This window comes from Cucurbita pepo, chromosome 5, assembly GCF_057944985.1.
Source record: "Cucurbita pepo subsp. pepo isolate OVF chromosome 5, ASM5794498v1, whole genome shotgun sequence".
Taxonomy (NCBI): domain Eukaryota; kingdom Viridiplantae; phylum Streptophyta; class Magnoliopsida; order Cucurbitales; family Cucurbitaceae; genus Cucurbita; species Cucurbita pepo.
In genome coordinates, this window is record NC_141802.1 from 15,675,121 (window position 1) to 15,702,029 (window position 26,909).

The following is a 26,909-nucleotide window of genomic DNA, read 5'->3' on the forward strand; positions in this document are numbered from 1 at the left end:
ATTTGCTTTTACAACTTCAAACGTTTGTTTGGAATCGCATCATTTCTTAAAAAGAAATGCCCAAGTTAGCCTCAACCTCGGCGTTTTATTTTGATATTAGTGTTTGACTGGTGTCACTAGGATGACTTAATCATGCTCTCTCATTTGTTTCTCAAACCAATACCGTTCTTTCGCTTTTGACCATGAATATTGATACACGTAATTCAATAATATGTTCTAATGGAATTGCAATGTTACGACACAGCCTTATCCTCTAATACGGTCTCTCACCGATTCCGTTTGCAGGAGGATTATAGAAACAAATGGTCAAACTAATCCGTTCCTTCCGACACGTCGCTTGACCACACCCCACTTCCTTCGTCTTCCGGCAGACTACCTGAGTATAAGCCCCACATCGGCGACCCTCCTTGCACGTGTTGCTCGTGTGATTGTAAAACGCCTTCTCTTCAACCCCCCCCCCCCCCCCCCCACCGCCACACCCGGCCACTGTACCGGTCGATTCGACCAATCCTGATTCCCGCCGTACCGGAAGCGGGTCACGTCAGCGGGATTGCAGCTCTTTTGGTTGCGTTGAAATCGGACGAGGCGACCTGTGAGATTGGCTAGATTTTGGCTCCACTGCAGTGGCTCCACCCCCACCTCCGCCCTTGCCTTGTTGTGAAAACGTAAAAAATCTCTGGCTGCTGCTGAACTCCCAAGGCTAGAACTGGCAGTACCCAAGTTGGATTGATGCCCATTTGCCTCTTTTTTTTTCGTTGCGGAATTCAAAGGTGTGAGGGTTTGTGATGTGCGTTGGGAATTTATAGATAAGGCTGAAGGTAAAATAAAAAAAAAAAAGGGTAGATCGTGAGATACCACATCTGTTGGACTGTCGGTGGATTATGAGATCCCACTTGAGTTGGAAAAGAGAACATTATAAGGATGTAGAAACCTCTCCTAGCGAGGACACTGGGCCCTTGGTGGATTGTGCTCTCCTAGCGAGGTTCCTTGTAAGAGTGGAAACCTCTGTCAATAATGACGCTCGGGCCTCAGTAAATTGTGAGATCTAACATTAGTTGGAGAGAGGAATGTTATAAGAATGTGGAAACTGATTGCGAGATCCTGCTACAAATAATTTTATTATCTAAATTTTTTAATTTATCTTGTTTTCACCTTTTAAAATGAATTCTAAAATTTTGATTTTGGGTATAATAAATAATTTTGGTTAATTTTAATAATTTATGGATCTTTTTAAGGTTAATAATGGTCAATTAAACCTAATTAATATGTTATCTTGATGTCTAATTATTTGCTAGAAAAAAGAAGAAGAAGAAAGAAATAGTTAAAAGATTAAAAATGTGTTAAATTAAAAAAATAATTAGAACTCAGATAGCACAATTGTTAAAATTTTATAAATTTATATGAAAAAAATTTAAGACAAGCTTTATGATAGTAAACCTATAATTTAATTTCTAAATGAAATTTAAATATAGTAGAGTGGAGATGAAATAATCGAATAATTGAACGATAAAGTGTGCCCATGAATTGGTGTTGGCGAACTTGGATCGGTTGAGACGTGTACCATGTGACATGTATTTATGGGGACACAAAAAGTGTCACGACATATGTTCCTAGATTCGTTTTAACTGTGACTACAAATTTAGCCGATAGAAAGATTTCGTATAGCAACCTATATTTCATATATATTCTCACATCGGTAGCTACTAAACAATCTAATTCGACCATTTATTTTCGATTTAGGTTAGGCAGTTGTTAGAAGAAAATTAATTTTTTAACAAGTTTTATTTATCCACCATTGATAATTATTCGATACAATCTTAGATAAAATATATTAAAAGTTTAAAAACAAATCCAAATTAATCTATAATCATTCAAAAAAAAATAAATTTATGATCAACAATAAGCAAAAATTGTAACCTCCTAACATAATTCAATATTTTCATAGAACTAAAGACAACTAAATACGATTAAACATGAGTACTTAATGAGCAATTGGTAATTCTAAAAATAAGAAAAATAGAAAATAGATCATAAAATTAAAAACATAATAAAAATAATTAATTTAAAGAAACTATGCCTAACAAAAAAAAATGAAAAATACTATAAAAATTATTATTATTATTATGTTTTTTTTATGTATGACATGAGATCTCGAACGTTACAATAAACATTAGAACTGTCAAAACATTTTGGGCAACTTTTCATAAAACTCGGTATTTAAAATTATTTATTTCCCATCATGCCTAATGAGATAAATGATGGATTGAAAGTAAATTCTAAAGAAATTTTCAGAGTGGCTTCCCGACAACACAAAGATAGAAATTCTCAATTTCAAAAAATTCATTCGAGAATCCGTTAAATGAAATCTAATATATTTTAAATTACTCAACTATATGTATAATCTATGAACTTTAAACACAATATGCTTTTCTTTCAAAGTAACCTAAATATTTACATAAATCGTAATCAATTGTTTGTTAATTTATTATGTTATTTGTGGATGATTCATGATTGTTGGTTAGTTTATTCATATTTAAAATTGTATAAACTGTACGAATTCGTTAATTTATTGTTTAAAAATAGTATGAAATATGTTTTTATTCTTAAAAGAGAAATTTATGAAATAAAAAATGATTTTTGTTTTTACTAAACAAAATTATATTTTGAACCACTCCTGAAGCATTTTTAATAAGGCTAAATTACCGCTAGTATACATATGAATACACCAAAAATTTTAATGTATACTAAAAGATTTTGTTTGGTTTGGATCAATTATGAGGTTTTGTCTCGTGAACTTGAATCGAATCAATTTATTCGGGTTCAGAAAATTAATCCAATCCAATCCAAAATACTAATTTAATCCAACTAACTCCTATAATTCAGATTGAGTCGGTTTAGTGGTAGGTTGAATTGAATGTATATCTTTACTAAAAAAAAATAAAACACGAAAGAAATAAATATAATAAGATATTCAAAATAACATAGCATTCAAAGGTTTCTTGAGATCCATTTGATTTTTTTTTTTTTTTTTTTTTTTGAAAAAGCATCTCTCACAACCACAATCTTTTGGCAGTGGGACAACGATCATGCCGTACTTGTTCTAACGCAGCAAACAAGTTAGCTTTATGAAAATTGGATTTTGCAGAGAATCTCGACATAAGGTGGAACCTCGAATCACGTTTTGAGTAAAAAATGTTCTTACAGAATGTGAGCGAGAAATGAGTTGAAAATAGTTCTAAAGAAAACAGGGTAAATATTGATTGCATTGAAAACACGTAGACAAGAGAGATGACAATAGTTAGTCGAGGGGAGGTTTGATGACTAACCAAGGAAAGATAAAATAGAAGCTAACGCTCACTAATTCGTCATACATATACTCTAGGTCATATAACATCAATCCAAACATGAGTTTTTCGAGCTCCTGTAATGCTTCTAGGGACATTAATAGTGAGTAATTCTTCATCATCATGCATACTCATCAATAAACATTCATAAACATTATAGCGAGCCCCAACGTAGTCTTAAAATGAATCAGAGTCGCATTCCATATAGTGAGGAAAGAAGACATGGTGATGTAGCATAAAATAATGACAGATTCAGAGACACATAACAACAGCTAAATGTCATAAACTGAGGAAAGATGGCTGGACACATGACAAATAGGTGGAGACCTCCAATTAACGCCACAAAGCAGATCCAAATAACGCCTGAAAAACGTACAACAATTAGCAGCTTGGGATAAATAACACAGAAAAAACCCTCAATCTCACAATAAACATTAAAAATCACTGTAGAGTTTCTCTACAGGGGTCTACACAAAATAATAAAACAATAAACTGCTACAAACAGAATAAAGCATAAAAAATGATTGAGCTGTCACTTCTTCAGAACTTTGGGAGCGTGCCTCCTTTCATATTTTGGATGCCGTCATGTCGCTCTCCCTAGCGTTACTACGTTCTGCTCGCAGACCTCAAAGCTGATTCAACTCTACAAACAATACAAGCTCCTTAAGTCATTAGGTCGTGTGGTTATTCGCTTAGGTACCATATGGTGGTCTCCACTCGGTCTTCTCCGTTTGTAACGAAGTTTGCTATAATCTTCTTTTTTTATTGAGTATCAACAGATTGGGCATCTTCTTGGCAAGTATCAACACCCGCTTTTAATCTTGGGTGAATGTGAGGTTTGCATCCTCATTGCTTTTCTTGTTGCGGCACTCTAACGCATAATGCCTTTTTTTACAAGGGTAACACTTGATGATATTCTTGTTCGTTTAGGGGTTGGAATCGTCATAAGTTTGTAAGGTATTGTCTACCGATTTCACGGCCACGCCCTCTTCTCTCCTTATTGTGGCCACGAGCTCAACTTTGAGTTTAGAGGCGGTTCACCCTTTTGAGCGATCTATTGAGCGACAAGTCTCATCTCTGGGTGAACTAGTCTTCTCTTCTTTGACTTAGGGTAACTTGTTTTGATTATGCAGTGTGGAACCAGTGTTCTAAGTTGAGGCACTACCTTGTAAAACTCCCTCTCTCTGGTGAGGACAATATGGTGTGTGCTAGTCTACTTGTCATCTATGGGAGGTTAGCGGATGAGCTTTCCCACAAGACCATATTGTCACCCAAGGTTGAGGAAACCACCCTATGTGCTTGTCAACTACTAAGATTACTCGTGTGATTCCACGTCCTCTTTCAAGATGAATTTTGCTGTGAGATAATCCAATTGAACTGTTAGGTCATACAATCCTAGTCGGCTCATGCCTAGCTCGATAGTACGAGTACTAGAGCGGAAACTCGATAGTACAAGTACTAGAGTGAAAACTCGATGGTAGGAGTATTGGAGTGGAAAGGGTAGCGGAGAGTAAGATGGTACCTTTAAATTGATGACAATGTGCATGCTACTAATGACCTAAACAACTACCTTTGTCATTTTTGGATGTCATGGAGGTGTACTAGGTTCTTACGGGCATCTAGGCGATTAAAACCTTATCTTTTTTTTCTAGAACATCTAAGACTAACTCCTCGAGCTCTGATCGCCACTCACAATCCTGGGGTGCAAGGTGATAAGGCAATCATAATCCTCAACCTAATGATCCAAGCTTTTGTTGAATAAAGAATTATTGAATCAAATAAATTAACACCTCCTTATACAAAATTCGGATCAATGAAGAGAAAAATGCTAGAAATAGATTATCTTTTAGATAAAAAATATAGAAACAAGATTTAAAAACTTATTCTAAATTGAGTCACCTTACATGATCTAGAAACAAGTTATGACATTGATTTTATTTTTTAGGCTTAAATCGAAATAAAAACAAACATACAACACCAAAATTCAGTATAAAATTAAATCCAATTATAAGACCAGGTTGCTTAAAATATTACAAATGGGGAATACAATTATAAAACAAAATACAAAAGACTTCAAAATGTAAAAATGGACTGAGACTCCGGAATGATCTCCTCTGTGACCACACAGCTCTCAAACGCTCCACCAGCTCGGCTGGCAACCTATGAACGCCTGAAAAAAAGGGAAAAATGATGAGTATAAAAATATTCAGTAAACAACCTACTTGTACGCTCTCATCGCATCCATGTCCTAGCAGGTGATTACAGCCTTGACTTTAGGCTCTAGGTGTATTGCTCTTGTTGTAGACAGTCTTGGGTAACTAGCCTAGCCTACGCAGCAGTAACCGGTATCCAATGATGAGGAGCTACCTTTATAGACTCCGTACCAGGTGGGGACATCAGGGTGAGTGCTAGCCTGCTCGTTATCCATGGGAGGTTAGTTGGCAAACCTATTCTACAAGCCATGAAGTTGCCCTAGGTTGGGGGGCGCTATCCCCCGATACGTGTCAGCGTCACTAGCTACCCGCATGATTAACGCCCTACCATAGGACAAATCCTCCCTTCAAGGTAACCACTCACTACCTACATGATCAACGCCCTACCACAGGACAGATCCATCGTGCAGGATAATCTATCAAAGCACCGAGTTACACATCCCTAATCAGCCTCACGCTTAGCTCAATGGTACCATACCGGAGTTGAAAGGGAAATGGGGGTCCTCAAACACTATACCAGTTGCTATCGACCTAAGAGGCTACCTTTGTCATTTCTGGATGCCATGGAGGTCTCCTAGGTTATTCGCTAGGCGATTTAAATCTCATCTCTCGTTTCCAGGATGTTCGGGGTTAGCTCCTCGGGTCAAATTAATCTCTAGGTGCACACAGGTCTAAACCTCTAATCATTCACGATCCTAAGATACAAGGTCTACTTGAAACGTACTGACCCATTGGTCAACATGTAAATCGCACTAGTTGTAGCATCCTAATCTCAACTAAGTTCTCTCATGCATGCTTTGTTAGGGAGATATTCTTACCGATCGCCTAAGCACGTAATCCACACTTCAAACTTTATCTAGTCATATCTAGGAACCGAGGAGGCCTATTCTGAGTCGACGCTGCTCTATTCTGACTCCTAGAGTCTTTCTTAGTTAGGGAGCACTAGGGTCTAGACCCTCTGACTGTTGCTCACGATCTTAAGACGCTCAGTCTACTGGAGGCGTCTTGACCTAGGTCATCGCTAGCCAACCTAACTCTAGTGCCCTAGCTTCGTGTAGATAGACATGCTTTATAGAGAGAACACACCGTCAAACACTTGGAGAAATACATACTATTTCATGCACTCATACAAGAAAGCAAGCTCAACGGGGAGATAACATCTATCAATCATCCGAATTATAGATCACAATAGCTCATCCTCCTTTCTGGAAAACATATAAAACATCACTCATCACAAATCTCATCATAGGGGCATTTTTGTAATTTCTTACCTCTTGCATACCACACTCATTCATATTGTCCAACTTGTATTCAAATCATGCAATTTTCTTTCTAACCTTTCCCAACATGGTTCTCAAAAATCTCAATTTACGGGCATAACAGTAATTTTACCATAACATACATACAGTACATACTCATTCAAAACTGTTCTTCTCAACTCCTTAACATGAATTATCTAACCACCTAAGATAAGGAATGCTAGCATGTTAGTACGTCCTAGCGATCCCTACAAGTGTTAATTGCCTAAAGTCCATGTGGTTACTTATATGGATAGTGCGTACCTTCCCGAGATAGCTCTTCCACATGTTAAAAGCTCCAAAACATCTGAAATCTCTCACTCACGTGCTGTCAGCTACACATTTAACTCATTCGTCAAAATTTCAAGATTTTCAAATGAGTTTTTTATTCTTTTCTATTTTCTTTGATTTTCATAACTTTCTATTAACTTAATTTTTTCACGACAATGGTAGACTTTTATACCATCTTTCCTAGGGTATTTTTCTCATAATTTTTTTATCAATCACAACAACAAATAATTGAGTCCAAAGATCGTCAAAAACTAAAACTTTAAAAAAAAAAAAAAAAAAAATCAGCTTCTTGACGTTCATCGGAATTTAACTTTTTGGTCGGAATCAACTCGGACTTCCTTCAAAAAAAAAAAAAAAAAAAAAAAATTGTACAAAATCCCTCCAATATCAACGTACTAAAAATTCAAAACTTAATTCCAAGAAAAACTCTCGAATTTGAAGGAAAATCAGAATATAAATCCAAAAATCATATCCAAATTTGTCAGCTTTGTCATGGTTAACACACTCAGAGACGTAAATTGAACAAAATTGTGGTGAAATTTAGAAACAAATTTGGTTGAAATCCTAAGCAGCAAGGTGAGTGTGGCAAGAAAGGTAGTTGTCCTCCTACATGACAACATTTTGAAAAGATGGTGAAGGAGACAACATGTCTATCAACTAGAAAGTGCTTCACAAAGTTTACAAAAGAAAGTAAACCGAGATGGTAATGATCACGAAGAGAAGAGATATCTATTTCATAAAGTGATCAAAAGTGCAATAGCCTATATATATCCACATGGATACAAGTGATTGAACAACCAATGCAACTGAAATGGAGTTCTAATAAACCAATATTGTAATGATGGGTCCTTATTCATTTAGAATATACTCAACGCATATTCTAAAAACAATTACAATATGCCCAAGCCTCTCCTCTTAACATTCGAAACATGCATGCAACCAAAACAACGCCAAAGATCTAGACTCCACTGTGATCCACATGGTTAAGTTCGAACATATTTGGTTGACAGAGACGTCAACCAATTAGGAGAGGAGGATGTCATGGTCATACTTGTTCATACGTGTTGTTTGTGGTGGTCGCATGCCGATGTCATGCCAAACCCTATTACTTCCTTTCATATTGTATTATTATGCTATTATATTTTATGTATGTACGATCATTCAGTGAAATCATGTCTACTTCTTCTAGACATTAATCATCTCAAAATGTACTATAGGGGCCAAGTAGTCATCAAATCTCCCCCTACCAAGTATTGTAATCTCTCTTGCCTACATGTTTCTAATGCAATTGATCTTTAAACTTGGTTTCAAGTATTTTTCTCGCCCATGTTTTATAAAATATTTTCTTTCAAAACGTGAAGAGGCTCGAGCATGCTTTCGAATTGTCTAATACGATTTTACACGGCTGACTTGTTCGCTAGGTTAGAACAATTGCATCACAATAACCGTCCCGTTGTCTAAAAGCGTGCGATTGTGACATCAGGCTCGAGTGTTACACAATATATTTTTAAAAGTAGCCAAATTATAAAAAATATCCATGAACTTTATTTTTTATTTCATTAATAACTCTATTATTTTGAAAAGTTGTTCCTAAGGTTTCAAGACAAGCATTCTAGTCACTACTATAATATTTTAAATTTTATAAGCTTTAAGGAGAACTTAAGCTCCATTTTTATTTTTTGTCCACCTTTGCTGTTTCATTGGATTTTAGACGAGGTTCTCTTCTGCCGATCAAATACAAATCATTTGAATTGTTCGACTTTGTCTCTATACTAGATTCAAGTCTTTCAAATGTAACGTCTCATCTTATCTCGCCATCGTGATTCTCAACAATACGGTCCATGCTTTGTGCTCTCATCTCAAGTCTTGGATGTCATCGATCTTTACTATTTGCTTAGACACACTTATCAAGAATCAACCTATGAGTTAACCTTATCGTTGAAACACATCAAACATCCATTCATTTGAGTATTATCGAGCCATGAACCCTTCTATGTCCATTCTGAGTCATCTACGAATACATACTAGAGAGTGGCCCTATATATCAACTTCTAACTTAATGGGTGGGGCACAAGTTTGGCACACTCCATGTCATCTAACATTGTCGTAGAAAAACTCATTTTCAAAGAAATACATAAGACGCTCTTCTTGCAATATTTGATCACACAATAACACACGTATGTGCTATGGGATAGCTCACATATGCCACAAGGCCCAGCAGTGGTGTAGAGCTAACATCATTAGTACTAAAATTTTCAAAGTCGAAAGATAATTTGTAGTTGTCTTACTTTTTTTAGTATCAATTTATACTTAAGTAATTAAATTTTAAATTTTACGAGGTTGAGATAACTTGACATTAAAAAATACTTTTTATAAATTTTCGACTACTCATTTGATTTCAAACATTTTATTTAGAAATATGTTATTTAAAATTTGTGTTTGAATTTGTTAGTTTTTCAAATCAAAATGAAGGGTATGAATGTAATTTAAGGATGCACACAATAATTATGCTCCACACCGGTTTCTCACTGAACGGGATTTTTTAGGATATTTATTAACCGCCCGATCCGTACCGTTCGAAACTGTTCTAGGTATCAGAACAGATCGTCGTCGCAATTTACTGTAACGGCACGTGTCAGTAAATGAATGGCGCAGTGGGCCATCCCGATTCCCATAACGGCGCCGTCAAATATCCCCGTTTACAAAGTCCCCCGTCATTTTCCAAAACGGGGTCCGGTGTGGGGGGGGGGGGGGGGGGGGGGGGGGGGGGGTCCGAGTTCTACCCAAATTTACGATAAAGAAAAAAAAATATATATTTTTTAATTCAAGCGGAATTATAAATCTATTAAATAAAACATATTAGAGAGAATTTACTAAATAAATATAGTCAGGGATATTACAATTTTTAAAATTTAGGGAAAATAAAAAGGCAATTCCGAAAGGTTGAACGGAAAGGTCGTCATCAGTCTCACCATCAGCATCACCGTCTGAGAGACAGTCACTCACACACGCAGTCTCTTTCTCTCTCTCTCTCTCCATCTCCATCTCCGGCTCTCTTCCACTCTCTCTGTTTTTCGTACTCTTGAGCCACCAAAATCACACCAACCAATTCTAAGACGCATCACAAATTCAGATGGTGAGGAAATGTAGAGCAGTTGCAGAGATTGCAGTCATGGAGGTGGACGTCAGGAGGACTACCAGACATCCACCTGATTTGGAGGATGTACCGCATTCCTCCACCTCCACTTCCGCTAACAAGAGGCAGATCACCGCTGGAACTGACTTTCACTTCTCCACCGCCACGACGTCGTTTGTCAAGCTCCCGAGACGGAGACGCCGCCTTGTTTTGCCGCTGGAGAGTTCTCTCCGGCAGCCGAGCACGACGTCGACGGAGGAGAGGAGCTCTACTAGTCCTATCTCCGATGACGATGCGTCCGCTTTTTGCTGCTCAAGTAACGGTTGCAGTGAGGTTGTTGAGGAGAGTAGCAAGTTTGTAGATCTGGAGGTGACACTTTTGAACTCTAAATAGATTTGGAGTTGTTTGTTTTGTTTGTTTTTGTGAATTCTGAAGTTTTCTATATTTTATTTTATTTCATTTTGTGTTTTTGAAAATTTTGTTGTTCATAATACTTTTTGCAGGATGAGGAAAAAGATGAACATGGAATCGCGTACAAATCTAGCAGAGAAAGGTTTTTAATATCGCACGAACTTCTTAATTTCCTACTATAATCTCGATCTGTTTTTTTTTTTTTTTTCTTTTTTTTGAATTCAAAATTCGAAGAAAGAGTGTTTAGAAACGGACTTGACCTCCATTAAACTAATTAATGAATTGTTTCCGTTTGTGAATTTAATTTCTCTCTCCTCCTCTCCCTCTCCCTCTCTCTTTCGTTCATAAATACAGAGTTCGCGATTACAGTCGCATAAATCTTCTTCACACTCCATTCTTCTTTTTCGTCTTCTTGCAGGAGAGAAACGACTCCGTCTAGCCATTTCCAATCAACGATGTCCGGCGATATGGAGTCTCTGGCAATGAAAACCAAGGCAACTTCCGGCAATGGATCTTCGTCGTCGTCAATGAAGAAGCCAGCGGAATCGGAGCTCGAAGAATTCTTCACCGCCGCCGAGAAAAAAATCCAGAAACGTTTCGCAGAGAAGTAAGTTAAACGGAGCCGCCCTAGGTTCTTCAATTTTTGTTCTAGCTACGAAGAAATTAACAGAGTTTGAAAAGGAATTATGATCACAATTGCAGGTATAATTACGACATTGTTGAGGACGTTCCGTTGGAAGGACGTTACGAATGGATTCGATTAAAGCCATAAAAGAGAAAACAAACTGAAGAACACCATTGCTGTGAACACTCATATTTTAGCTTAATCCTCCATAATTAGTACGTACTAATCATCATTCAATTCTACCTTTCTTTGTAGTCTTCCTTCTCCTCCTTCTCTCTGCTTGCTTCAAATTTTGTACAGTAAGCGTTTGCACAATCATCGTGTAAAAGTAGAAAGCCAAGTTAATTTGTTGTTCGTACGATTGTTCAGAGGGAAGAAAAAAAAAAAAAAAACAAAAAAAAAAAAACAAAAAAAAAGAAATTGTAAATTCGTTAGAGAATCAGGAAGAGTAGCACAAAAAAAGATTCTTAGTACGATTCCCAGTCTGAAAATTCCTCCTGATTTCATTTATTTCTAATTAAAATTTGACACATTAGAAACTCCCCTTTCATTTGTCCTTCTGCTTACATAATTTTGTTTCTTATGCTCTTTCTTTTAACTCTTTCTTCTTCTCTTCATTTCATGTTCTTTTGTATTCTATCTTGGCCATGCACATACTGTTTAAGAAACAAAAACAAAAATCTGTCTGTCTGTTATACTGTATATACGTAATCAATGTGTAGAGGTCGGGGCGGTACTGGTACTGGTACTGGTACTGGTCCTGGTTGATTCCATTATTGTGAGTTTAATTTATTTTGTTTTCTTTTTTATATATTATTATTATTATTATTATTATTATTATTATTATTATTATTATTTTGAGTGGCAAGGTTTGGTGGCATGGGGGTGTAGGGATAGCTATATGTAAAAAGAGAAGGATAAAGTTGCACATGGAATTAGATTCCCTGATATGGGCGGGCCGATGTGGGAGACGAAACAAAAATCGGACGCCTTTCTTCTTTTTTTAAATAATAAGAAATTAGTTTTATTTATATTATTTACTAAAAAAGAAAAGAAAAAAGTGTTGCTTTCTGTTACAATTTTTATGATTGCAAGGACGGTGAGTTCTTCAGGGTATGATCTGCTGCAGGTTTCATGTAATTCCGCCCCAAAGAAAGTGCGCCTCTCCTTACTCAAGGCTCGACTCCTTTTCTTTTAGAGTCATTTGTTCGATATTTGAGGATTTACCAATTTATTGGTACGACTAAGTTTAGGGTATCGCTCTAATGCCATGATACCATGTCTCGACTCCTAAAGGAGTCTTAGTTATTTTTTATTGCCTTCGAGGAGGCTTAACTGCTTTTCTTTTGGAGTCCTTTGTTCGATATTTGAGGATTTATTAGTCTATTGGCACGACTAAGTTAGGGCATGGCTCTGATACCATGTTAGATGAATACGACTCTACACAATGGAGAGGTTGGGCTTCCCCATGATCATTCCCTAAATTAGCCGATGTGTGACTTTCATCATCCAACACCTCCCCCTCTCCAGATGGTATGATATTGTCCATTTTGAGCCGTGTATTATTTGATTATAAACCCATGATCATTCTCTCTAGATTAGCGGATGTGAGACTTTTATCATCCTACACCTTTAAAAGCGGACGAGGACTTTCATCATCCACCCATCACTACATTTCAATAATTCATTTGATTTTACTTTACACAACAAAACGGATTTTAAAATTAAAATTGGAACCATGGAAATGAGGTACATAATTATATAGTTGCTTAGGGATTTCGTCCCCTTGCAGACGGGTACGGAGGACATATCCAACGCCAATAACTAACTCTCTAACAAACCAGCACCGTCCGTCAATCCCACCGCGTCCAACATAAGAACAACAACGAAATTTCGTTTTCTATTTCAGAGGTGGACCTACTTCTTCTGATTGATTTTCTCCATTTGGGTTCCCCTCTCACGCGTTTGTTTGTTGCACAATCGCGATGCTTAACGGCCATGGATGGTTGATCTTCTCCAAGCCAAATGGAGTATGAAGGCACTGGTAAAAACGCCGTATCCTTGAGATCTTCTGTGGCCGCGGTGCTCGAGGTGGAGGACGACGACGGGGACATGACGCTTGCTCAGTTGTCCAGGAACCCCCGGGACAGGCTTGCTTCCTCCTCGGTCTGTATTCCTCTCTCGATATGAACTGAACGGAATCATTTTGATCGTTCTGAGATTTAATTTCTGGTTATGATCCTCTTTGTCATTAAGATTAACAATAGGTGATACGCATTGGTCCTAGGGTAAAACGCGGAAGCAAATGGAGGACAATCCGATGCTTCAGAAGGTTAAACAGAGACTTGCGGATTGGAAAACTAGCCATGTGAGACTCCCTTTGTTTTTCGTGTTTCATTTCCTTTCTATGTATTAAGAGGGAAATAAATTATCTGAAACATTCTTGTATGCATTACCTCTCTGGAGATGTCTTATCTGAAGAAATCTGATTTTATCTAATCGAGGAATCAAATTGGAATTCTAAGACGTGAATAGAGTTGTCGAGTAAAAATATAATGATGATGATCGCACATCACTTCAGGACATGAAGAGGGGAGATTCATTTCTTCCGAATGTTTATGATGTAGTTTTATATCGGTTAATGGAGTTAGAATTTTTCTTCTCATGGTGTTCTGTTTTCCCCAATATTAATTATTACTGGTTTGTAAAATGGAATGTCCTGTATCATGGATGATATAAGAAAGATCAAAATAATGACTGGAGCATATCACTGAATTGCATTGTGAACCTGTTTGATACTCTCTGCTCTGTTCTGTTGCAACTTGTGATCATTATAATTAGTGTTGGACTTTGAGGATCCCACTGATCCAAAATTCTTGTGGATGCTTGAGCAGGCTGTAACGGGTCCTGGAGGGAAGTTTATGAGGTAGGTGGATAATGGCCTATGTTTGTTGACAGTTCAATTTGTGTGTAATGCACGCATAATTGTCCATGCATACACATAACATACCTATCATTTAATGTTCTTGTTTTTCAAGCTTTGAGCAAAATAAGGCAGCATATGAGGAGCAATGCTCACCTGGGGAATTCAAATCGTCCGCTGTGATGCGAGCACTTGAGGTTCGATCAAAATTGGAACAGGAATTTCCTAGCTTCGTGAAGTCATTGGTCAGATCACATGTTGCTAGCTGTTTTTGGATGGTAGGCTTAGTAAAAAATACATGGTTTTAAGTTGAATTCTATAGTTAGTAAAGTAATTTTGTGTGTTTATTGTTAAATAACAGGGGCTTCCTGCGGTATTCTGCAAGTCATACTTGCCAGTAAGAGATAGTACAATGATCTTGGAAAATGAAGCTGGGAGACAATTTCAAGTAAAATATATCGCACATAAGACGGGGTTGAGTGCTGGATGGAGACAATTTTCTGCTGCACACAAGTTACTTGAGGGTGATGTTCTTGTCTTTCAACTGGTAGCGCCCACAAAATTTAAGGTAATATCTTGAATTTTTTCATTATATAGCGTATGATGTTCATCAACTTGTTGAACTCTGTGTTAAAAAACAGAATAAAACACATCAACTATATTAATCCGATAGACAGACAGGATGACTAATTTGGACCTCAAAATTCAGTCCATGTTGTAGAAGATAATTTTTTTTGGTTTAACCAGATTTGGGAATGAACGGATGGTAGCTCCTTTTTGAGAAGTTAATCATTTGAATGTCACTTCATGTGTGAACTCCTTTATTTTGTTGGACCAGAGATATCAACTTTTTATCATGCGTTTATGAATATTGAGATGAGAAAACTACAGTGCTAGGTTCGAGTTGCTTCTTCCCAGAGATCCATATCAAATTTAAGTTAATTTTTGGGATATTTGTTAGTAACATTCACCTAAAATCAATCATCTTCATCATACCCTGGCAAAAACATTCTGGGTCTTAATCAACTTTTTAAATCTTCAAGTTTTAGGCCTTGGTTTTTTATTGAAAGGCTAACAGAAGAGCCAGGTAAGTCTAATATACTACTATCTAGTTTTGGAAACTAAAAAATTATTTTCAAAAACTTGTTTTTCTTTTTGGAACTTGGCTAAAAATTCAAATTTTCTCTTAAAAGAAGAGAAGTGATAAGAAAAATTAAAATATCAAATGATTATCAAGTTCTGCCTTAACATTTCTTTAACAATTAATATTATAGTTCTACAAAAATCCTAAGACGGTTGCAGTTGAAAATTCCTTTTCTGATTAGATTTCACTTATATTTCTTTTCTCACTGTTTAAAATTCGATTCTGAACTACAATTGTTATGGCTTATGAGCCCAGAATCAAACACAATTAGACTTGAAACTGAATTGAGTAAACTTTTTCCACAGAAAGTGGACATTTCGAAGTGTTTTAGCGTGCTTTTTTTGGTTATTAATGACCAATGTCTTATTTGTTGCCTCCCAATAATTTACTTCTACTGTAGGTTTATGTTATAAGGACATGTGATGTGACAGAAATGGATGGTAACCTTGGCCTACTAAATTTGGAGTCTCACACTAAACAAAGTGATGCAGGTAAGCCCATTCGCTGATACTCTGTTCATACCATTTTCAAATTTGTATACGTTCAATTCACAATTCTCTTGAACATATGTCGACTACAGGAAAAGATGCTGAAAATAAGGGAGACGCGGCTGGCGACATTTCGATCAAGAAACGAGCGAAGTCTGGTGTACCCGACACGACTGAAAGGCTGAGAAATCCAAGCCCATTGAGGTCAAGACCAAGGCAGCAGGTAGCAGCAGAGCATTCTGAACATACCAGTGAAGAGGTTGTCTCAGAAATAGTGGAGGTTTTCAGCTTCTATCAGCCTGCGATTCCATTTAAGAAAGTCAAAAGCTTCGAGGACTTCAACATTGTAATCGATGGGATATCCATAAATGCAGAACTGCCAAGAGACCTGCGGAAGAGGTATTATAAACTTTGCTGCAGTCAGGACATGTTTCTCCATGAAAATCTCATCCCAGGCATGAACCGCAACTTAGTCACCGGAGTTATTTCCGAAACAATAACCATCGCCAACGCCATTAAAGCTTGCGACCTCTCTACTTCACGGGAGGAGTTTTCTTCATGGGACAAAACCCTCCGAGCCTTTCAGCTCTTCGGTATGAATGTTGGGTTCTTACGTAATCGTCTCCATAGGCTGGCGAATCTTGCTTATGAGTCGGAGAATGCGTTGGATGTAAGAACGCTGGTAGATGCTAAAAATGACCAAGTGCATGTGCATGATGAAATCAGAAACATTGAGACAAAGCTTGTTGAGTTGAAGGAAGCTTGTGATAAATTTGGAGCTGCCATCGATGGCTTAGAGTCAAAAGCTGAGGTGTACAAGTCCAAGTTCCTGGAAGAAGTTTCTGCTCCATGGTAATATATATAACCCATCATAATTGTTTACATTTTTTTATTTCTTTTTCTTTCTTTGGATTCTTAAATAATGCTTTGTGCTTCTTTTTATTTAACCAACAAGAATCTTTGCTACCGTGGAAATGGCTTCTGAAAACGTCTAGTCTGAAAAATAGGCTTTTTAAATGCATGGCTTGTATTGTATTGTATTGTATAATTAAGCTTTCCAAAACTGTCTCAAGATTTAGAGAAACAAGGGGGCTTTGATGTATATTTTACAGCCAAGGGCTTACATATTGATATGAACACAAAAAAGAATTGCCACTAATTTACCACTTTTCTTGTTTGCTTAACATGTAGTCTGATATCATATGCATGCATGAACTCTGTACAATATTTTGGATAAAAATATTTAAAATTACGTATAGTCGGAGGTTATTTAACTAGGCGAATAACTATAGTGATATATAGTTGACAAACTATTTCGTGATTTTGCCAATCAAACTCATTCGAATAATATTTTTCAACGTGATTGGACCAAAATATAACTCAAATGCATAATCTACCAAGCAATCCCTTGCTAATGATGTTTGTATTTTCTCTTCTTCGGTGAGTGGAGTATTAAAAGTATATAGTAAATGGCCCCAAACAAAAAGTATTCAAAATGCATAAATGCATAAATGCATACATGAAATGTAATATCATGAAATGAGGTTGCATACGTTATGAACATCTTCATAGCTAAAGTGTATAAATCAAGGATAATTGACATACAACCTTGTCTAAGAGTTCATGGTTTGAATCCTCTACTTCCAAATGTTGTTGAACTAAAATATAAATAAATAAATAGAACATATCTCATATTAATTATTATAAGAACGCAATATAGAAGATCAGCCAAAATTTCATACAACAATAATACACATTTGAGTTCTATCTCGTGTTTAAGAATGTGGCAGCAAATTTTCATTACATTCCTTTCCCTTCGAGAGCTTCGGAAGTTCGCCCCTAACCACTTTTGCAATCACTTCAACTCGAGTTAAGCAACAACCTCACTCAATGAAGCATTTAGTAGATATTTTGCATATAGATTAAGAATTTAAATTTTTGTTTGATTGAAGCTTTATTTTTGTTTGTTACCATTTTTCGTATTTCCATCTCTCAACTAATTTCATCAAAATGATATTATCCTATCGTCCTCGAAAGGGTTTTCATATATATTTCTCAGCTTCCCCTTTATTGTACTGTGCCATTCATTAGCATTACACAAAATTCAAACTAAAAATAACAAAATATATTCAATAACTCCGAAGTTTAAAATCTTACATATAGAAACATACTAACAATAATATAGTCGGCATGTCTCTTATTCTCACAACTGTACTTACCATAGTCATGCCTCGCAGGGATGATACGCATTCTGCTAAGAATTTGACCTCTAGAATCCATATGTTGTTCTCCTCATCATTCTAACGAACTCATCAGCATTCACTTCACCATCACCTGCATATTAACAAATCCAACTTAACTGCTTTCCTTCCATGATGACAATAGACCTCCTATAATGAATTTTTACAATACAAGGAATAAGAGGAAACATCTATGATTAATGTGTATGATAGAAAGGGTAAAGAAGAAATCACGTGAAAGTTAGTGAGGATGGGAATTGTGCTGGTTTGTATAGCTAATCTAGTAGGTAGAGTCTGTTATCTTGGGAATAGTGTTGTGCTTTTGGGAGAGACATTGTCACATCTATCTCTACTTTCACATAAATAATATTCCTCTAAGCTATCAAATTGGTATCATAGCTTACTCACTCTACGAAAGGGTAAGACATTGATGCAAAAACAACTGGAAGAGAAGGTTGAATGAGTTCAAAAAGGAGCATTAAGAGATTACAAGATTGGAGATTCGATAGAACACGTGTCGCTATATATTGAGAGAGTTTTCAGTAGGAAATCAACAAACCATGACTGCTCTAATGTCAGCCCAAGTTGAAGGGCAGAGAGTTGTTATCGAGTCTAATGGTAGAATATTCACTGCAGAAGAAGGCTTTGATCAGGTGACAGTGAAAGAACGACTTATGAGGGTATTCATGGAACAGGAGAAGTTTCAAAAATCCCAAAGGAGAACCCAGATCAACATAAATTTAAGGTGGAGATTGATTCTCTCCAAAAATGATCCCGACTGATGGCTAAGTCGAGCCCAAAGGTATTTTGAAATTCATAAGTTGATCGAACCTGAGAAACTTGCCGCTTTTGTGATAGGTTTTGAGGGCATAGCCTTGGATTGGTACTAGTGAGTACAAAAACATTGACCATTGACAGTGGTAAAATTTTAGTTCACGGTTGTTCAAGCATTTTTTATCATCCAAAAGGGATGGTTGTGCGAATGGTTCTTGACAGAGAAGCAAATGGGCACGGTGGATGAGTATTGGGAGGAGCTTGAAAGGTTGTCGGCCTCGTTAAACAACCTTGATGAGGTCATGGAGGATACTTTCAGAAATGGCATGTGAAGATTGTAATTGGATCCTTGAACCAGGAAAATTTTTAGGCATTCGTCCTACTGGAGACACAAGTACATGGAAAATTCCAGTTCAATTTTAGTCCTACACAGATGAAGATGCTTCTTGGGAACCTATGAGTAGAATTCAGCATCAATTCCCTCGGTTTGACCTTGGGGACACGGTCTCGTTTGGCCCTGATGGTAATGTTCAAACTCCTATAATGAATGTTTAACCTAGAATGAATAAAAGTAAACCACCTATCGTCAATGTTTAAAATAGAAAGAGTAAAAGTGGAAGTCGAGTGAAAGTTAGTTAGGATGGAAATCGTACGGGTTTATATCGGCTAGTAAGTGCTTTTAGGCGAAAACAACAATCTAGAATTGACCGAGTGTTAGTGTAGTGGCATTGCCACCTCTGTCTCTACTTCAACCTATTAGATGAGCATACATAACCAAGTCCATATCTAAAAACCTCAAAAATGAGAACATAGTAACCATCATAAGTAGATACGCTACGAGAAGCCTAGAGATATGTGAATAAAAAAAGACACAATGTGAACATATTTAAAAAATTATATAAGGAAGGTCAATCAAGACTAAATTGTTTTTAGAAAAATTAACAATAAACTAACCAAAGGAACTAATTTTAAGCATTATTGAGAGTACATAGACTAAAATTGAACATTTGAAATTACAAAGACAAAAATTGAATGAAACCCAAAATTTAAGGACTAAAATGGTATTTTTAGCTATTGGTAATTGAAGACAAAAGAATATCAAAAGTTGATACATAACACCAAAAAACAAAATTGTTTTGGGCACATGAAAAGGATAAAATCTCGAAAGTAAACCTCAAAAGAAAATGTGTTTAAAAATAAAGGTGACTTACGATCTCGGTCTGCCTCTTCAATCATATCTTGAATATCTTTGTCGGTGAAGGCCTCACCCAACTCCTTTGCTATACGCTTGATGTCATCTCCAGATATCTTCCCCTAAATTCAGGGAAAATAATATGAAAATGTAAGGGCAATTCGGTTATAGTTACAAAATGTTTGAATAACGAAAGATAGGAAGCATAAAATGTGGTAGCAAATTAGATTCTTCAAAATTCTCTTAGCAAATTTTAAATGTGAAACTGCCTATACTTTTTCTCAGTAACAGCGCCTACATTAAAAATAAATAATAAGTAAATTTATATTTCACTTCTTTTAGAAAGCATAGCCATCTGGATCCCTATCATCTAAAAGATCAAGACCTCACATTGTTATCATGGTCAATAATGTGAAATGCTTTCATAAGTTCCTCCTTAGTGTCTCTCTCTCCAATTTTTGCTGTCATCATGTATTCAAATTCATCATAATCAATGGCACCACTTCCATCCTTGTCTACATCTGCAATCATTTGTCTGATTTGCTGGAATGGGCAACAAGAAATCAATCTAATGTTAATCAGCAATATAGTCGTCACATGATCGAATCTTTAAGTCAGATCAAAGTAAATAGATTATTGATATTCAAACAAGTTCCTGCATTTAATTGTTAATTTTTATAATTGTACTTTCCAACTAAGGGTATTATATGAAGGAAGCCTAAAATAAAAGACATACAGAATTATGAAGGAGCATGAAAGGTAACTAAAGCTCGTCCCAATTATTAAGTCCATTATGGTGAGGGAGAGGGCTGGCTAAAGCAAAAGGAAAGATTCCAAACGAAAGCATGATGAGGTTCTTCCATAGTAGGGCTTTTACATTCTTGAAGGGATGGTACGTTAAGGCCATGTCCAATAGATCCCTTACCTCCCAAGTTAATGTGAGATGTCATTCAAATATATTGAGAATCGTAGTTTAGAAATTTGTAACGTATGTGCATTGCATAATTAAGTGGTTCTATGATTCATTTTCTTTCTGGCATAATGGACACCAATTTGGAAATAGAGTGATGTAGGGCATCCTTTTTTTAAGATTTTCTCTTGTGCTAATATGGCTTTATGCGCTATTTTCCAAAGGAAGAACTAAATCTTTTTATGGTGATTTTCTTTCCGTACTTAAAAAAATATGTCAGGTTGTTAGGTTTAATGCTTCCTTGTAGGCATGGATCCCTAGGCCTTCTTATAATTTTGGTCATGGTCTTGTTTTTTCGGATTGGAGTCCTTTTTTGTAGTTAGTATATATCAGACTCCTATATCTTTTGGACTTGTTTTTTGTTTGTCCTTCATTCTTTCCTTTTCATTATGAAAATTTGATATCCTACCAAAAAAGCCTTCTCCAAAACATAAAAACAAGCCTTTCGAAGCCTTAATAGCAGAAACTAAGAAAGTCAAGGTTCTTGTTCTAAAAAATAAACAGGCAATTCACCCTGAAGGACATAGCACCACCATTACGCCCTTACTGCTTGCATTCTCAATAACAGGGAAAAAGGAATTAGCTATTCTAAATTAATCTTTTTCGTAACGATATAAAAGATCAGTCCAAAATGTTAAGAATCAAGGTGGGTTCTACAGATGAATAAACTGATGATTTCTGAAAAAAAAAAACTTATCTAATGGTAGACATGCAACGAAATGGAAAATGCACAAGTGCCAAAAGACTTTGTAGCTTTAATAGGCCTAAAGACATGGTGTTACCTCTTCAGTCATCTCAAATCCAAGAGCCCTGCCACAAAAGATAAATCACCTAAAATTTCATCATCTTTTAGCTGTCGTATCATGATCCATTGTAATATATTCTTACCTCATTGCCACATTAAGCTCTTTGGCATCAATAGTCCCTACCAAAAAGTAATAGACATACAACTGAGTGCTCATCCATATACACAAACAAAAAAACAGTAACAAGCAACAATTTGCTCACCAGAGCCATCAGTATCAAATAACTCAAAAGCTTCCTTAATCTCCTGCTTCTTTTGGGGATTTAACCCATGACGTCCTTTAGGCTTTTCCTTCCTAGAAACACCTCTGTATAAGCTTGCCTACAATGGCGATTGCAAATTTAAACCAAAGGAAACGAGACATAACAATCAAAACCCAATTTACGGCGTAAATTGAAGAAGTTGGCAAAAGAAGCAGTTCCTCAAATTTTCATTTCCTATCAAAATCAAAGATTTGTACCTAAGTTCCGAATATCAAAAACTCATGCAATTGACCTAATCTAGCAGAGAATGCAACACAGAACGAAGATTATAATAAACAAACATGGCCTCAAGGTCGCTAAGATCGCATCATATGCAAGAATAGGACAAGATCGAACAACAAATTGAAAAAATCTTCAAAAGAAAAAAAAACAATACAGAAAGAAGATCGGGACTGGATTTCGAGCAACGCACCATGGTATATGATGGTGCAGCCCAAGAAAGAGATGGAGAGAAAGTGTAACGTCGAACGCTTTGAATGGTATTGTATTACGCCCATCGAAACATCCAACTTAATCGGGTAGTGTTCACATTGGGGTCGGTCGCTTTTGAGAAATGTCACAAATATCATTGACCTAAGAAACAAATAATCTTATTTCCCTCCCTCGTACAACACCAACCCATCTTCCACCTCTTCCGTCCATTGATCTTCCATCTTTTTCGTTAGCTTATGGGGTTTTGAACTTCAAGCAAGGGTACATTGATTGAACATGGACAAAGATTTCAAGCTTGTAAAATGATGCATATTCATAGGTTATCTTCAATCATTGATATTGAATTTCTTCGTATGGTCAATGGTATTGAATTCTATTTATTGATTATTCATTTTTAACATTATTGTTCTCTTGTAGACATCTAACTATGTTCTCCCGGTTTTCAAAGATGGTCTCCCCAAGACAATGGTACATCATAGCCCGCTTCATAATTCAAACCGATGAAATCTATTATAAATATAAACTTGTTCACTTGAATTCGACCTTCCATTCTAGATGAGTGAACAATATATCTGTTTGTTGAAAAATGATTGTAGTTGGCCTAGCATCACTAATATCTATTAGATTAATGCTTGACGAGACTTCGTACCCTTCGATTGATATTGAAATTGAGAATGAGCGGAGGGAGGTTTTTCTGTTTGAGTGGGATCTTGTTTTTCAATAACAACCGTGCACACTAGACCCGCAGGCTGTCAGGCCCATCCTCTCACCCACAAACACATGCCCATGAGAACGGGGCTGGGCTGTTGCATACGCAGATGGGCAGACGTCAGGCGCTCATGGGCTTGTGTAAATGGCCGGTGGGCTTGGACTTGTAGGTGTGCTCTTTGGTGTGTGCGAGTTGTGACTTGTGTTTAAAGAGATCCGTATGATCAAAAAGTTCTTCACGCCCAAGTTCATGATCATGATGTTGTTGCATTTATAAACAAAGCTCTTAATGAATATACACATTACATTTCGTAACATTAAAGGTTTTAACTCAATCCACTAATCAGTTTTAAATTACAAGAGAAAAAAAAAATGTCATTGAGATTTCATTCCTAAGATAATTCTAATACTCAGTCTAACAATCCAAACTTTTGTTAAAACAATAACGATTCAAAGAAATTAACATCTCTTTAAAAAACAAGAACCATTGATTCAAATAAATTAACATCTCTTTATACAAAATTCGAATCAATTAAAAGATAAACTAGATATTTAGATCAAAGATACAGAAGTAAGATTTGAGGTCTTGTTCTAAATTGAATTACTCTACAATCGAACTTGATCAAGACTTTATTGAAAGACTCTGACTTAGTCTACAAAAAAAAAATTTGCTTAAAACTTAGAAATGACAAAAATGATGTTGAAAATTCTAAAGAAAGGGTCTAACTTGAGAGCTTAATTTCTTTCATAAAAAATATGCACTACTACCTATTATTTGTGGGTATTTATGATCTCTAAAAAAAAAAAAGTTTCAACAGTATGCCCACTAAAAAAAGTTGGTGACATGATTAGTAAGTTATTCCTCGCTACCCTTTAAATGTCCACTAAAAGAGGAGTTATTATCATTATTTTGACAAGAAACTTCTCACCCTTTGTCCACGTCAAGAAATTATGAAATTAAAATAATAAATAAAGTTGGAGAAATCAATTATCAATCAAATATTATTTATAGCAACCTCATACTCCACTTCAAACCGTGCAAATATTCAATGAAGTTCCAAAATGATCTTTCCACAATTGAATCAGCTTGTAACGCATGAAATAGAGGTTGAACCAAGTCTATCCAATTTTGAATCTTCTTGGTATCAAATCGTGTAATACGTTCAGTTGGAACATTTGTAACACCATGATCCTTACCACCAAAATCTACTACACTTTCTAATATGAAATAAGGTCTCTTAATCATGCCACAAACATTTCATGGTAGATGACAGGATCCATATATGTTGTTTAGATTTAATATTGTATTTTTTTTTTTTCAAGTTATAGAGAATTCTCTTTTAAGATTATAAGTTACACTCAAACGGTAATCATTATGATATTAATTAGCTCTAGGTTACTATAACGTTTATTTTCAAGATTATAAATAGTCATTTATGTTGTTGCTTTACTAAGAAGATTTTGGATATTAAAATAAAAGTCGCATATGAGATCTCATTCATTTGCATTTCTTATATTTAGATTTGCATATTAGAGTAATTCAGAGTAGTCTTGATCATATAAATAGCATTAAAAGAGTGGGAGATTTGAAATGGGTAAAGGACATAATAAAGAGCATTAAATAGAATGTAGAGTTTTGAAAATATTAAAAAAGAAAAAGAAAAAGGAATAGGCAATAACCAGGGGACAAAAAAAGCAAACAAATATTGAGGAACAACTGTTATGATTTGAATACAACCATTTTTCTTTTTGCACACACCTCATAGCTTCCCTCTACTCTACTCTACTCTACTCTCTCTCATTCATTGTTGCTTTCCTTTGACTGGTCTTTCCTCCATCCACGTGTCTTCTCCCCATTCGCACCCCTCCTTTTACCACCACGTGACTATGACAGCCTTCTCCACGTGTCCCCCCTCTTTCCTTTCTTTTCTTTTCTTAATGAATTAATTAAATAATTATATAATATGCAAATAAAAATATATTTTGTTAAATTAAAAAAAAAAAGAGAGAGAGGAGGATAGGAAAGTTGCAGAGATGTAAATGAAAAGACAGCAAGTGGTAGAACTAACAGTGGCAAAGAGGGAAGCATCTCTCGTTCCATTTAACTTCGAAATATTCTTTACAAGAGTGCGAAGACATCTTCTTAGAAGCCAGTTTTAAAAACTTTTTGCGGTGTGGTGTGTTTGGACTGTTATACATCTTTCTTTCTTTTTTATTATTATTATTATTATTTTTTTTTTTTATAAAGAAAAAAAGAACAAATACATTTTGGCATTTTCCTGTCTGTGTTTTGGTATGTACTCTGAAGTTGAAATGATATGTTCCAAACCAAATATATTAAAATGGTTAAGGAAAAGGGGGGAGGGGGAGGTGGTCCCCCGTGTAGTATGTGTGTGTTTGTGCAGCAGGTAATTAAGTTAGGCAGCTCAAAGATTGGTCAAGCTGACCCTAATGCATGCCATCGCCAATTCCCCACCGCCACCACCTCCACCTGCAATTCTGCCTCCACCCCCTTTCTTTTCATTATTACTCTACTCTTGGTTGAAGATGAAAGTCCCACATCGACTAATTTAGGGAATGATCATGAGTTTATAAGTGAGAAATACTTAACTGTATGAAGCCTTTTGGGGAAGCACAAAGCAAAACTATGAAAACTTATGCTCAAAGTGGACAATATCATAGTATTATGGAGAGTCGTGTTCGTCTAACACTCCTCACATCGTATAAATTTTTTTAAAAATATAAAAGATAGAGTAAACAATATCATATTTTTAAATTCTTATCGGAGGGAGGGTGGTGGTGAGTTGGAGTTAATGGAAAGGTGTAAGGAGTGGGAGTGGAGAAGAGGGTAGTTGATTCATCTCAGGAACACATCCATTAATTCCATCATTTATTCACTGTCCTCTTCCCCCCGCCCTTCAATCGCCAGGCCCCACCTTGTCACCAACTTCTTTCTTTTTTTTCCCCTAAAACATTCCAACTCTCCCTTTTCTTCCTTCAATGTTATATCGGTATGATTGAAATACCATGAATGTGTACGTTCGTCGTGTAATAAAATTTAAGTCACGTTGTTTATGAAACTATTAATTGCATCATCTCATATAACCGATCTCATGTATATTGTATGCTCATACGATTATGGATTACTTTTCTAGTTATGCAATGTATGAATGCTTACAACCACGTTATTATTCATCTACTCTATTTTTTTCTTTTTTTTTCGAATTTTCGACAGTGTGGGCATGCATTTACCCATAGTCAAGCCTAGAGAGTACTTTAATGAGTCCACATAGTGGGTCTACATGCTACTATTATTTTGTTAGGTAAAGGTAATATATCTCTATATAGATGATGTGGTCACCATGAAGGCCATGGAACCAGAATTAGCTCAGTTGCATTCATGTCTGTTTTAGCCGTCCTAGGGGTAAACCAGAATATTGTTTTTGTTTTTATTTGAAATCATATTATTTATCTTTTCATAACATTATTGTTTTAAAATAATTTTTTATAAACATTCCATGACACCGTTTATGAAATATTTTTCTAGATTTTTTGTTTGTTTGTACATGTTAGGCATGTAGTGTTATTAAATGATGTAGTGTTATTCTCATAGAGACGAAAAAAGATGTACCCATGTATACTAGTGAATTGT

General features: G+C 36.0%; 3 protein-coding genes across 3 annotated transcripts; 2 read left to right on the plus strand and 1 right to left on the minus strand.

The window, feature by feature from the left end:
• Positions 1–10,063: 10,063 nt before the first annotated feature.
• LOC111794769 (uncharacterized) lies at positions 10,064–11,860 on the plus strand. Its single transcript, XM_023676906.2, has 4 exons — positions 10,064–10,651; positions 10,786–10,835; positions 11,112–11,300; positions 11,396–11,860. The coding sequence occupies exons 1-4, from the start codon at positions 10,280–10,282 to the stop codon at positions 11,463–11,465; spliced, it is 681 nt and encodes a 226-aa protein (XP_023532674.2). The 5' UTR covers positions 10,064–10,279; the 3' UTR covers positions 11,466–11,860.
• Positions 11,861–13,097: 1,237 nt separating this feature from the next.
• LOC111794854 (B3 domain-containing protein Os01g0234100) lies at positions 13,098–17,032 on the plus strand. Its single transcript, XM_023677019.2, has 7 exons — positions 13,098–13,484; positions 13,606–13,686; positions 14,213–14,244; positions 14,357–14,519; positions 14,603–14,809; positions 15,786–15,876; positions 15,966–17,032. Exons 1-7 carry the CDS (start codon positions 13,344–13,346, stop codon positions 16,727–16,729), a joined length of 1,479 nt encoding a protein of 492 aa, XP_023532787.1. The 5' UTR covers positions 13,098–13,343; the 3' UTR covers positions 16,730–17,032.
• Positions 17,033–17,976: 944 nt separating this feature from the next.
• On the minus strand, positions 17,977–22,687 carry LOC111796183 (putative calcium-binding protein CML20). Its single transcript, XM_023678926.2, has 7 exons — positions 22,530–22,687; positions 22,058–22,175; positions 21,938–21,974; positions 21,832–21,859; positions 20,470–20,622; positions 20,099–20,201; positions 17,977–18,207 (listed from the first exon to the last, which is right to left on the minus strand). The coding sequence occupies exons 1-7, from the start codon at positions 22,530–22,532 to the stop codon at positions 18,143–18,145; spliced, it is 507 nt and encodes a 168-aa protein (XP_023534694.1). The 5' UTR covers positions 22,533–22,687; the 3' UTR covers positions 17,977–18,142.
• Between the last annotated feature and the right edge of the window lie 4,222 nt (positions 22,688–26,909).

Bases quoted from the DNA above. Each gene is read 5' to 3' on its own strand.
- LOC111794769 (XM_023676906.2), top strand. From the start codon at position 10,280: ATGGTGAGGAAATGTAGAGCAGTTGCAGAGATTGCAGTCATGGAGGTG. The intron at 10,652-10,785 runs GTGACACTTTTG...TACTTTTTGCAG, and splicing joins GCAAGTTTGTAGATCTGGAG to GATGAGGAAAAAGATGAACA. The intron at 10,836-11,111 runs GTTTTTAATATC...GTCTTCTTGCAG, and splicing joins TACAAATCTAGCAGAGAAAG to GAGAGAAACGACTCCGTCTA.
- LOC111794854 (XM_023677019.2), top strand. From the start codon at position 13,344: ATGGAGTATGAAGGCACTGGTAAAAACGCCGTATCCTTGAGATCTTCT. The intron at 13,687-14,212 runs GTGAGACTCCCT...ATGCTTGAGCAG, and splicing joins CGGATTGGAAAACTAGCCAT to GCTGTAACGGGTCCTGGAGG. The intron at 14,520-14,602 runs GTAGGCTTAGTA...GTTAAATAACAG, and splicing joins TTGCTAGCTGTTTTTGGATG to GGGCTTCCTGCGGTATTCTG.
- LOC111796183 (XM_023678926.2), bottom strand. The intron at 21,860-21,937 runs GTAAGAATATAT...CTTTTGTGGCAG, and splicing joins GAGCTTAATGTGGCAATGAG to GGCTCTTGGATTTGAGATGA. The intron at 20,623-21,831 runs GTAACACCATGT...TGCCCATTCCAG, and splicing joins GATTTGAGATGACTGAAGAG to CAAATCAGACAAATGATTGC.